Consider the following 13,465-nt stretch of genomic DNA (forward strand, 5'->3'; position numbering starts at 1 on the left):
ATCAACATTCTGCTATAGAATTTGTGCATATCTTTTCAGAAGTTGGACCCACTGATTTAAATTGGATTAACTCCCAGGTAAGCATGTCTCGGGTCACAACCTGAGTAATAAACAAGAGGTTTAAAGACTGTCTCAAGGCAAATCTAAAAAAAAATGTAGTATAAACAATGACAACTGGGAAACACTGGCCTGCGAGTGCTCCAGTTGGAGAACAGCCTTTATCAAAGGTGTCATGGGCTTTGAAGACACTCGAACTCAGGACGCAAGGGAAAAACGTGCTATGAGGAAGGCACGCTTGGTAAATCCACACCGTGATCAACTCCCGCCTGGAACCCAATGTCCCCACTGTGGAAGGACATGTGGATCCAGAATTGGCCTCCACAGTCACTTACGGACTCATTGTTAAAACCGTGTTTATTGGAAGACAATCTTCCTGGGCTACAGGAAGATGTTGTCCACTCTTTCACTGCATGTATTTCAATATGTGTGAAAGTGCTGTGGCACTCATCCGAGGTTAACTGAAAATTTCAGTAAGACTGGGGTCACATAACACACCGGTGTCATTTAATGCAAGCATCTAGCGCCTATTATTCATTCATTTACTCCCAGTACAGTACTTGTATGCCACCTCTCATGGCTAGCCCTCCCAAGGCGCCTGACAGCTTATTTAAAACATAAAATCATTATTATACCAACGCGTGTTTACGCAGAATGTGTTCAACGACACTTATTCCTAAGGCACGTAGGTAGTAGGATCGTGGCCTTCCTGTACAATCTTATAGGTCTACTCAGTTCGATGAGAGTTCAGTTATAGACTCACTGACAGGTAAGCGAGCATAGGAGCGCATTCTTAAATCACGAGCAAATTGCCCCCCGCTCTTTGCGGACACGTCCGCCTGCGCCCTTTAACCCGTTAAGTTCCCAGCCCTTAAAAGTTTGACGCGTGTATGCAGACGGAGGGTTCCCACCGGCTCGTGCCTAGATTTTAGGATCGCCTCCCCCGCCTTTCGCTTCGCTCTGCCCCCAGCGCCCACCTGCCCGCCCCCTTTCCCTCCGCGGCGGAAGCGGCGCGTCGGCCGCTCTCCGGCGCCCAATGAGTTCTTGCTGCGCGTCCTCTGGCCTGGCCGGGCTGGGCCCGTCACTTCCTGCCCCCTGTAGCCGGCACGACCGAGCCTGAAATCCCAGGGAAGAGGAGGTGGAGGTGGCGGCCGTGGAGGCGGAGAAGGAGGAGGAGGGGGGCGGGGAGCAGGGAGGCTGAGCTGCGTTCGCCACCAACATGCCCTTTGATTTCAGGAGGTGAGTGCGGGCGGCGTCCCCAGAAAAGGGGTGTGTGAGAGAATGAATGGATGCATGCATGTGCAGGGAGAGCCTTTGCAGCAAGCGGTGGGGGGCGACCCATCCCACCCAGCACCCCCCAATATTAAGCTGGTGCAGCTGTCATCTTTCCCATCAGGATGTGGGGAGAGGGCCACGCGCCACGGTCCCTCAGGTGCGGAGCGCCCCTCTGCGGTGCTCGGTGGACGGGGAAAGGAAAGCGGGTGGGGGGGGCATCCAATTTATGGGCCCATTTGGGCAGATGTTCTACTATAAAAATCCATGAAAAAGGCTTAGCCTCGGGTTGTAGAACAAAGCCCACATCTCACTTCTTTTAAAATTATTCTGATTTTAATCTAAGGGTAATATAGATCCTTCTCTTCATGGGTGCCAGGCAGAGCAGGCCCCCGCCCCAGCCAAAACCCTCTGACCCCTAGATTTTCTTAAAAAGGGGGGGAAAGGTGAGTTTCTAGCTCTTGTGAGACCTGAGATACGAGGCAAAATGTATAGCTCTCAGATATGAGGCCAAATGTACTGTTCTTCTCTTTTTGTGTGTAATAGTCTGCCCCCACATTCAGTGTTTTGCTTTGTCCCACCCCCACCCCCGAAAACCTCTGTCAAATGCCCATGTTTCCCTCAAGTCCCTTCTGCCCTATGAATAGTGATTTCTGTACTTGAAGCATGAATGTGAGGTAGCAGTCACTGGGGCAGATATGGCTTGGAGAAGGGTACGAAGTGGATTCACTTTGCCAACCCCGAGGCAAAAGAAGGTGATGGTGGGAGGCAGTGGTAAAAACTGAGTTTGATGAGCAGGATGCTGTAGGCCGATAGAGTTGGCCCACTTATTCCTTCCCCCTTCTTAAAAGTGGCTCTCAAGCAAAACTGGGTGCTTCTTAAGGTCATAAAGGGTGCGCTGAGATGAGTGACTGACAGCACAATCCTATACATGTCTACTCAGAAGTCTTAATGAGTTCAGTAGGTATGTAGAAGTCAGAGTGAATTGAAAGGAATAAAAGTGGAAATGCCCAGTAGCTGGTTTGAGATGAGCTCTTTTAGTCCCCAAGATAAAAGCATGGTGACTCAAAGGAGAATAGTAATAAGGTGTGTGCCCTGGACGCAGCTAGATAGAACAATAAGAGTTAAGGAGAGTAGGTACACAGGAAAGCTGAGATTTATTTCAATCACACACTGACAAATAGCATGCTGATTTCCCTTTCAACTGTCTGCCAAAGTAGTCTTGGCTGTTATATCAGATGCATTGGTTCCGTCATCAAACTGCTTATGATGCCAGCGAGGTGCCACACATTCCTTGGCATAGGTCTTTCATTCCCATCCCCAACAAATGATGTTCTGTCATTTGGCCCTTCTTTATATCAGCCTTTCTGCCTGTTTCCATAGTGCTATATGAGACTTGTTAACCCTTTTTTTAAAACAAGAGTTTGCTGCCATACCTTCTATTCCTTCTGCCCCTGTTCATTCCAGCTAATGTAACACTTCTATTATGCATTGCAGTTTGAAAAAGAATATATTATTGCAAAACGGCATTTCCCTTAATCCTTACTATTTTCAGCCATTATCCCATTGTACAGTATTAGAAGATCCTCAAATGGATCGGCTGAAATTTGTTCTGTGCAAGCTGTGTTAATATGCAGCAGTGGGAGGGAACCTGTGGTCCCCTATAGATTTTACTGGACTACCACTCCCATCACCTCTTGACAGGCGGCATGCTGGTTGGGGCTGATGGAAGTTGGAGTCTGATAACATCTGGAGGGCTACAGGTCCTCCTCACCCCACACCCCATTTTACAGGATTGCAGGCTTTTAAATTGCACTTTAAAAATGCTTCTTCACTGAAACAGTTCTTCCTTTATTTTGGGGGGTAGATAGTTTGTAGTGCCCTTCAAAAGTTCTTTTTCTGCAACCGAGTGAGACAAGTGAATCTTGTTCTCTGGCTCTTCTGTTGGTAGGCATGCCTGAGAGAGCAGTTTGTTTGCTTGTCTCAAGGTGCTTGATGCCAAAGATTCCACAGCCAAGCTTGAAAACCTCATTTGCCCTCATAACATGGGGCAGTTCCCTGTGTACTTCCTTCCACCTGCGTCTTGAGAGGGTACCACCTCTGCATACATTTACTAGGTGTGCTTACATCTTTCCCTGAGGGGTGGGGAAACACAGGTGAGGATGTTATCCTTATAAATGGAAACATGCTATTATTATATAATACTTCAGATGCACCTAGTATTTTGTGAGGTCCCTGCCCCAAGGCCTTATGACATAAGTTAACACACAAGCAGCAGGCATAAAGGGAGGGTGTGGTGGCCTGACGACTGGACATAGGGTGGTTGCATGCAAGGTGTAGTTTTGGAGGAACATGTAGGTGTGTAGAAGGTTAAGGATTTTCCAAACATATTATTATTATTATATAACATGTTACTCTTTCTCCATCAGATACTTCAAGGCACCTGGGTGTGTTGGGGAAGGTAATCTCAGGGTACAGTTGAATAATTCATGCCTCCTTAAACTGGCAATGGAAAAACACTTGTTCTCCACAACACAAACAATGACCAGGAAACATGGGACAATGGCATATATTGTGCTTTTTTTGTCAGTAGAGGTGCCTAATCTCTGCACTTGTTTGACTAACATATATTAAAATTTATTTGGGAAGCTGTCCAGGTACTGCTTGTCATGCTCAGCAGGAATTATTATGCAAAGTATTTTGAATAGGAAGCATTATATTAAGAGTGTTTGTGATCCAGAATTTGTTCTGCTCCTGTTGACAAACATGAATACTTGAATGATAAGGAATGTTGTTTTATGTTCCCTTTATGCACTTTAAATGTGCTGGATTAGTTTGAAACGGATGCTTGGCTAAGGTTTCAGATACTCTTAGTGCTTTTCTTTAACTTGTGACTTAATTTCCCAATCTCAAATTCTTTAAAAAATAAACAAATCTTTCAGTTGCATTTGTATTTTTCCCTTTTATCTCAGTAGCCTAGAGCAGCAAGCATGGAAGGATTCAATTTCCCCCAAATTCACCAGTATAACTCCTACATAGAACTCTTCCGAATTGGAACCAGAAGTGAATAGGTAATCCATATGGTACAGAAAGCTCCCTTAAACTGAATCAAACCATTGTTCTCTCTTGCTCAGTCTTGGCTACTGCACACTGACTGGCAGCAGTTTCCCAGAATAGACAGGAATCTGTACCTGGAAATCCTGGGGATAGAACCTGAGGCTTTCTGCCTGTAGCTCATGCGTGCTTCCACAGAGCTACAGCACATAAATATCTCAGGTCACCCAACTCCTGCCAGTAGACAGGATGAAATTTCTGAATAGCCTTCAGGGGCTACTATTGGAGTGCATTGTATTAGTCAGGCCTACCTGGCTGATCACAGAGGCAACTAAGCCCCTTTTAGTCATAACCTCTTGCACTGCGCCAAAGGGCAGTCATTATTGCATGATTCTTCCTCCCCCTCCTGGTTCCAGACTTGTCCCTCCTGTCACCAATTTTCTTTTAATCTGTTAGATAGAGCTTCCTATTTAGTGCTTAGCTGCACAAACCTGTGCATGGAAGTAAGCTCTGTTGTATTCAGTGGGGTTTATTGTTGTGAAATTGTGTGCAACATTGCTACTTTAGTTTACCTTTAGAGATGGCAAATATCTTGTTTCCTCCATGCTTGGTTACTTGGAAGTCAGGTGTTTTAAGCTGCTGCAAGAACCTTATTGCTACCTCATTTCTTTCATAAGTTGTCCAGAATGATATGTGGCCTGGAATGTAATATCTGTGTGCCTAAATAGTCCAGTTCTGTTCCCAGCAACTAGACAAACAGTGAACATGCAGTAGAAATACTCCCCCACACTCCATAAATATCCCTCATTAAAGGAATAACCCGTCTGCAAATGCGCCAAGTAAAGAACCAGAGCTGCAAGCCTTAAGAGTGGAGTCTCTACACAGGCAACACTAAGCTGTGAATTTTAAATGACGTATTGATGTACTGTACTGGGGTGTGCAGTTTGCTTCTTCCTCCAATGTAGTCTTCTCCAACCTGCTACCTGCCAGATGTTTGGACTATAGTTGTCAACTGCCTGAGCCAGTGCTGGACTGGGGTGATTGATGAGAGTTTTAAGGCCAGAATTTCTGGAAGGCACCAGGTTAGAGAAGGTGGCATACATGGATAGATAAGATTCTCTTTTTTGCCAGTTACTATTACTTTCTGATAGCAGATTCCATGATGGCCTGCCTTTGAAATAATGGTTTTCTGCTCTGCGTTAGTTATCTGGTAGTTGACTCAGTGCTTCTTCCACTGCTTCTTTCTTGATTTTTTACTCTGAGCCCCCCCCCCCAAAGGACCTTGACACTTAATCATTTGCTAGTGTATATAGATCTCATATAATTAGCTATTCTGGAAAATAAGTATTTGACAGTGCAATCCTATACATGTCTATTCAGAATCAATCCTCATTTGTGTCCAGTGGGACCTCTATTCATGGAAGTATGTTAAGTATTGAACTGTATAAGAAATGGCTTTTCTGGAGAACTGTGTTCGTCTACTGATTTGATAATGTGTACTGCTTGTTCTTCCCATAATCCTTACATGGGCCGTGATAAAGCAGGGCAGTTTATGAGCAAACTTATGTACTAAATTGGTACTGTAAAGATGTTTGTATAGTCTTTCCATGTGGAACATAATGTTAGTCCTGAGGCTATGCGGCAGTAGGTGTATTTTTTTTATAATAAACAAGAGATAAGAGATACAGCCTGTGTAAACTCCTTGTTTAGCAGACCAACTGATATTAATGCTCTGACATTTTCTAGCACCTAGTGACAATGCTAAGTACCTGGTGGCCACTTATAAATGTAACTTCAGTCAGAGCAATTTCTGACCATTTACATCATGCAACAGGGACAGGGGAAACCTTTTCTAGCCCAAGGGCTACATGCTAGTGATGGATGGGTTTAGAGGCAAAAGTGGGTGTGACCACAGCTGTGACCCTTTAACCTTTTCCAGTAGACTTCATTCCAAGAAGTCTCTCCATCCTCTATTTGGGCGAGCAAGATGCACTGACACAGTTCAAGGACACATTCCAGCCAGGTAAAAAGCACCTGAGGGCATGGAGGAAGGCTGGTGGGGGAATGTGGCATGGAGAGAGTCCCAAGTGCCAGATATAGGGGCTTCATTAGGCTTCTAGGCCTCAAGTTCCTTACCTCTGCAAGGGCTTATGATGCTACAGCAGCTTTTTGTATGGGTACCCAAAGTCAAAAAGGATCTTATAGAGCTGGAAAGGGTGTGGAAAAGGACAGCCAAAACTATCATGGGGTTGAAGCGTCTAACCTACAAAAAAAAGGCTAAAGCACCTGAGGCGTTTTAGATCTAGAAAAAGATGGCTAAAGCTCCATCTATTCCCCCCCACCCCCTTATTGGATGTCCCTATCCTGGGAGGTACATCCTACTCATCTGGTTCTAACTGACCATATTTTCTACTAGATATAGAATTGTAGAGTTGGAAGGGACCCCGAAAATCATCTAGTCCAGCCCCCTGCAATGTAGGAATAAAACACAGAAAAGAGAGATGGGGGTGGAGGACTATAAAGCTGTGATTCTCACTTTTGACATTACTACGTCTGTGATATCATTGTTTCAAGGGCAACCTGCTTATGGTAGCATCTCCTGAACGTAGTTAGGAGCAGTGGAGGCTGTGGGTGAAGGTGAGTGTGAATGATGAGCAGATTATATATAGGCATCTGTGTTTGCTCATGGAAAATAGCAAAACGTGTATTAATGATGATCTTATCCATTGAACGGCAATGTGTAAGAATAATTTTGCAATGACTGTGTTGCTAATTTTACTTTGCTTCTAAAACTGTTTTCTAAACAGTTGCTTTGATTAGTGACCAGCACTCTGAGTTTGGCGAGCAAACTGGTGCCCTGAGATAGCTTGTTGGTAAAGTAACAGAAATTCATTACAAAGGTGCCAGTTTTAATGATGAAGAGAAGAATCTTTTAATTTGCTTGCTCAAGTGTACAAGAAAGTCAAAATACATGAAATACAGTATATGCTAACTTTTTGGATTAAATTTAAAAATTTGGTTTTGTAGCTAGTAACACTTGTGTGTACTGGAAGTAGTGGATGAGAAACCATTTTACACTATCAGTGGGTTCTATAAAGGTCTCTACATTTGCATAAACCTAATGGAATTACTGTGATTCACTGCACATAAAACCTCGTATTTTAGCTCTTAAGTGAAAAGGATTTTTGGACTTTTGACTTGTTTTCCTTACCATTGGACCTAAGGCACATACTCTGAAATTAAAATTTGAGAGCCCTTATAAAATGTATTATATAAGCTTATGTGACCCAGTTCTAATCTCAGGTTGATGTTAATTTGGCAAAAGCCTCTGTATAATAAAACAGAAATCTGGACTTGGTTAGGAAGTCTCTAGTAATTTTTTTGTGGCTGGTTAGTAAGAACATAACAAGAGCAACTATCTTTCTCTCTTCTTAGCTCTGCAAAATGTGGGTGACTCTGGCTGGAAAATTGGGTTATAAATATGTTTGAAAGCCAGGTGTTGTGGTTGACTTGAGGTAATGCCGTATAAACATAAAATATTGTTCTATTCCACATGTGGTATTTTAGTGCCCAGACTGCACTGTGCGCAGTATAATTTAAATAGGGTTTGTGATGTCATCTGTCCTTATTAAGGAGATATTTAGAAATATTTTTGTAGCGTTTTCTCCTCGTATAGTACATCCCAGAATGTTGCTGTATAACTCAGCATCTCCTCAATATCCTATCTTTACCAGAAATAAGCAGTACTTGGGTAAGTTGCTAAGGGAATATGTGACTGCTGAGAGAAAATGTTATCTAATGGGCCTTTTCTGCAGTTGCCCTCCATTTGTGGAATGCTCTCTCCAGCGAGGTTTGTCTGGCACCTTCATTATATATATTTTAGGCTCCAGGCAAAACTTTGCTCTTCAACCAAGCATTGGGATGATTACTATTCTACAACCTTTTAAATGTCTTGGTGGAAGAGGGGGTTATTGTTCTGTTGTTTCTGTTTTAACTACTTAATTGTGCTTTTATCTTGTGTTTTTTTTCTTGTGGAGCACCCTGAGATACAGGGCGGTATATAAATCTAATAAATAAAAATATATATTGTCAGGGGTTCAGAAGGAGAGACACAGGAGGGGGAGCAAATGGAGAGTGAGGAGGAGGAGTACGAGGGGGGCGCAGGCAGTGACAGTGGCCAGAGTTATTCCACAAGCCTCTCTAGCGAATCGGAGGACTCACAGAAGGGAGCGCCGGTGGCCAGAGCAAGGGAGATTCCAAGGGAGAAACCTCAAGAGGGAGGGGCCAGCGGGGAGTCCCTGAACAGCAGCTGGAGATCAGGGCCAGCGTCTCCACCAGAGCGCAGTGGGGAGGGGGAGTCCCAGGAGTCGGGACCAGTGTCCTCACCACCAGAGGGAGGAGAGGAGTCAGGTTTGGCAACACCCACATCAGGAAGCGGGGAAACGGTCAGAAGGAAAGTCACCGGCTGGGCGCGCGCGCCAAGTTCAAATGTACAGGAGCGCGGCACAGCGGGGAGCCCGGGAAGGGAGCCAGGTCCTAAAGCCCGCCGGAGGGAGGGGCAAGACTCAGGAGGCTCCGCGTCAGAGGAGTCCAGGAAGGAGGGAACCCCAGAGGGCAGAAGGACCCAACGCAGGAAAGAGCAGCGCAAGAGGTGGAGCCGGGCTAGAATCTTAAACTGGTGTGGGTGGAGCAGTGAGTCAGAGGGGACTTAGCCGGTCTAGCGTTAAGACGTGGGCCTGCGCGCCCAGAGCTTGGAAATGGAAACTAAACTTCAATAAAGACTTTTGTATATAATATCCACTGGGCGTTGGTCCTCTGTGAGCTGGGACCTAGCGGCAGTCCTGACATATATTAACATATCTTTGCAAATGACTTGCTACTTAAACCTTGAAAAGAATGATGTTTCACCACAATATTATTTATTAAACAATTTCCTGAAATCAGATTGACTAGAATATTATGCCATGAGCTTTAGTAGGCTATGGTTCTGTTTAGTCAGAGGAAGGAAGTAATTGACTGGGAAGGCAGCAGGTAGGTTTAATATGAAATGTTTGTGACTACCTTGTGAGAATATCAAAATTATTGAGGTCTTTCTCCATTAGTTAGAAATTTGGCACAAGCACAATTCAAGAAATCTTTCTTAGTTGCAAAGTGTAGATCATGAGCTTCAGGACATCTTCACATGGTACCTTGGTTTAAGAACAGCTTAGTTTATGAACAACTTGGATTAAGAACGCTGCAAACCTGTAAGTAGGTGTTTTAGTTTGTGAACTTTGCCTTGGAATAAAAACATGTTCCGCTTCCTGTTGAGTGTGTTCCATTTGTAAATTGAGTCCCGCGCTGCTATGGAAAAGCACGCCTTGCTTTAAGAACACTTTGGTTTAAGAACAGACTTCCGCAACGGATTAAGTTCGTAAACCAATGTACGACTGTACCTGTATGAGAAGCCAGTATTCTATTACAGAGCATGCTAGACCACACGGGGCAGATTGTACTTCTGAAGGGTCCCTTTGTCCTTTTCAGCCAATACCAGGTATTTGATTGGGAAGGATTTCTAGTGGCAGTCATAAATGGCAGCTCCCAGAACACAAAGTGAATTTGCTAATATAAGTATGAATTGAGGGACAGTGGCTCACACAATGTTAAAGGTATGGAAACTAGATAAACAATTGCTAATTCGGATTAAAAATTGCCTAGTTTCTAATAAAAAATACTTAATTTTTTTAAATTGGATTTTAAATTTTAAATTTAAAAAATCTGATTTTAATGCAAACCGTTAGAAGTTTAATTTACAGTTTAATTCAAAACTGAATCAGTGGCACTCTTATCAAAAGACACTGAATTAAAATCCTACTTTTCTCTTACAAACAAACAAACAAACAAACAAACAAACACCTCATACCATGGTGGGAAATATCTGACTGGTCATATATCATAATTATGACACAAAGATAATGTGTTGACCTTGATTGTGAGTTCCCCTGCTCCTGCCAGACGGGCTTTTTCCAGTAAAGGAAGGGGCCCTAATTGGCAGAGACTTGTGCTGACAGCAGGCCTGTGGAAGCTGGGCTTTCTTGACATGACAGAGTAAGTCTGGCAGGCCCTGGTAGCCCCCTCCCCGCCGCGCCAGCTTAGCCATCTGAGGCCTGGGGCAGTTGTACCCCACTCCTGCACAGGCCTGGGTGGCAGAAGAGAGGGAAATGTGATTTACTGATTCCATACCCCGCTGCCAGTCTCAGCACAGCTCCCTATTCTGTCCCAGAGGATTCCCCAACCCTCCAAAACACATTGTACAGAAGCAAAGGGAGCTGCAAGGGGGAAGGAACTACCAATGAAAATTGCCTCTTCCCATATGTAGGATCTTAGGATCCAAGTCATTGTAGAAATTACTATGGCAAATTATGGAGGTTTACAATTGTACCAACAAGGCAGCCTAGGAAATTTACTTCTATCTCTCAGACAAATACTTCTTTGATTAGTAAACCACCAGTGCTTCCTTATGCGAAGTCTTGACCCCTATCTGGTGTAAAGGAGCTTTTCCACATACGTGTGATGCTTGCTGCCCTCACAAGCTGTGCTAGAAAGAATTTTTCTTACGTCCTTCATCGTTCCTTTCTCTGCCTCCTTCCCCCCCACTATTATTTGTTATTAATATATATCAAATTAATATATCAAAATAATATATCAAAATAGGTGCCTTTGTTTCTATTTCAGCGTGGTGTGGACTTGAGTTGCGCAGCTACCTTCAGTTAGTATAGTGAGAATCAGGTGATGTCAAGATTGCACAGGATGTAGGTGAGCAGTGGTGCCCCTTGCTCTGCAATCTGCATTTTAAAGAGCCAATAGGGAAATATTATTGTGCATTGTATTCATTCATTGCTTCTCTTGCAGTGACTTTTTTAGGTTTCAGTCCAAAAATGGGTTGGTCTCCTTGAATACCACTTCTATTACTTGAACATATTTCTCCTGTTACTTGAATATATTTTCCTCTCTGATGATGTAACCAAGTCGCTGGCTGGCTTAAAGAGGAGGGGAATTCAACATCATGCTTATATTATTTTTTTTTGCTTTTACACTCTTGCTGCCCAATAGAAAGGACAGACTTTTGGCATTAAGCGCAAGCTGAATCTACAAACTTAGCTTCGAAAGTCAGATTTGTCTAATGTGGTTTTTCACACATCGTCCAACCACTTTAACTCTGTAGTAAGCCTGGGAAATATTCTGATAAAGCCATCAGAGAGGCTTATCGGACACGCCTGCAAAAGGTTCAGAGCAAATCTTCAGTGTACATGTTCAGTGCATGCACACACATACATGCATTCCCAAATACTATTCTAGCCAAACCTCCAAATTAGTGAAACTGAACGAACACAGTAGATAAAGTGTAATAATAGTTGGCATGTGTGTTTCAAAACAAGAATTCCCATGACCTGTAGCAGAGTGAGGAATTTTTTTTTCTGTTATAAAATGATTTTGGATATAGTTCCACAAACTTATGCAAAGCACAGTCTTCAACCACGATGGATAGGTGTCTGCATTTCATCCTGCTAAAAAAAGCCAGCTAGTGCTTTGCAGGTTGCATCTATTTAGGATGCAATCCCTTTCAAGCATTTTCTTAGAAAATGTTCCCTGGACCTTTTCAGCGCACATGTAGTCTTTTTCAAGTAGCATGGCACTTCTTTGCAGCTTACAGTGATGTGGCCACCACTTTGCATAGGAAGCCAGTAAGATTGAAGTTCTGGAGTTGCACAGGTTAGTTCACACCAAGAATGGACACCGGAAACCACTGAACTTTTGTGCCTTTTTTGGTGTGTGGCAGGGGACTGCTTTCCTAATTTCTGGGACCACAGGAGACTCCTCCATAGATGTGCCTCTCCTGTGATAACAATAAATGGGCTCATGATTGGCACATAGATTGCATTTTGTTTAGCTAGGGAGATGACTCAAGGGTTTGCATTTGAATATAACCTTCTGTTTTTCAGCTAGGCAACTCAGTAACCCCAGCGTTTTAGTCTCCCGTACTCTTCCTGAGTGAGTACCTCATTGGTGTTCTGTTCTACTTAATGAGATTAATATGCCCGTCCCAAATAGTGCTACATCCTTGTTTGCTGGCTGCCTGATCTTCTCCTCTCTTGAGAAACTTCCTCTGCTTAATTTCAATTAGCTTTTGAAACTGGAATTAAAAGGGAGGAGCAGACTGGTTCTGATTGGTGTTCCTGATCCTCAGTTCTGAGTGTGGCCAACCAGTAAGTTAAAAGCCAGAGGAGTAAAGGACACTGGAAGAGTGTGCTTATCTTCATTTTATCTGTTTGACAGATGTTAATCGCTTAGTCACTTAATAATCAGTAGGCATTTAAAACAAACACTTTATTCATCCTGCTTAGAATAGGTGTTTGGTCAGCTTCATAAAGATTCATGTTCAAGTTTTGGAGAATAACTTCCTTTGTTTTTGTTTTTTTCCATTCTTACATGAGTCATACCTATGGAGAAAGATTGCATTATGGGACAGTAATATTTACACACCTTTCCTGCAGTGTAGCATAGGGCTAAGAGACTGAGCTATTAACTGGGAATGCCTTGGTTTGAATTGTGCCTCTGCTATGAACTCCCTGGTTAACCTTAGGTAAATCACTCTGGTCTCAGCCACAGCCCCCTGCCATCTACAGTATAGACAAGAATGATACTGGCTTACATTACAGGGGTGCCACAAAGACTACAACTAGATAATGTGTGTGAAGTGCTTTGAACTTTGAAATTGCTATACAGGTGTTAAGTATGTATTGTTATTGCTTCTGCAAAGGAAAAAAATTGCGTAACTTGTACTTTCCTCACACAGTTCATGATGCAGTTAGGAAGGTTTAGCTGGCTTCAAAATGTATAACAAAACTATGAAGGTTCATTGGTGCTTACCAATGGGCAGGACTGGCCAGTCCACTAGAAGCAATTCATCTCAGGAAGTAGATGCTGGGATTGGCAGCAGCCACAGCCCCTTTGCCTCACCTCTTGAGCTCCTGGCGATTCCTCTCTGTCAGAGATCAGTGCCACAGGCCTGAACGAGCCTACTTCCCTCAGGCGCACTGAA

The 13,465-nt window shown here is 43.5% G+C and overlaps 1 protein-coding gene across 1 annotated transcript in view; it reads left to right on the plus strand.

Annotated features, from left to right (window-relative positions):
- Positions 1–1,026: 1,026 nt before the first annotated feature.
- Positions 1,027–13,465, plus strand: part of ERGIC1 (endoplasmic reticulum-golgi intermediate compartment 1) — a 74,807-nt gene continuing 62,368 nt past the window's right edge. Inside the window, exon 1 of the mRNA XM_083721263.1 lies at positions 1,027–1,296. Within this exon, the coding sequence (XP_083577389.1) occupies positions 1,277–1,296 (20 nt within the window). The 5' untranslated portion in view covers positions 1,027–1,276. The remainder of the gene's footprint in view (positions 1,297–13,465) is intronic.

Source organism: Podarcis gaigeae (assembly GCF_964106915.1).
Source record: "Podarcis gaigeae genome assembly, chromosome: 2".
Taxonomy (NCBI): Eukaryota; Metazoa; Chordata; class Lepidosauria; order Squamata; family Lacertidae; genus Podarcis; species Podarcis gaigeae.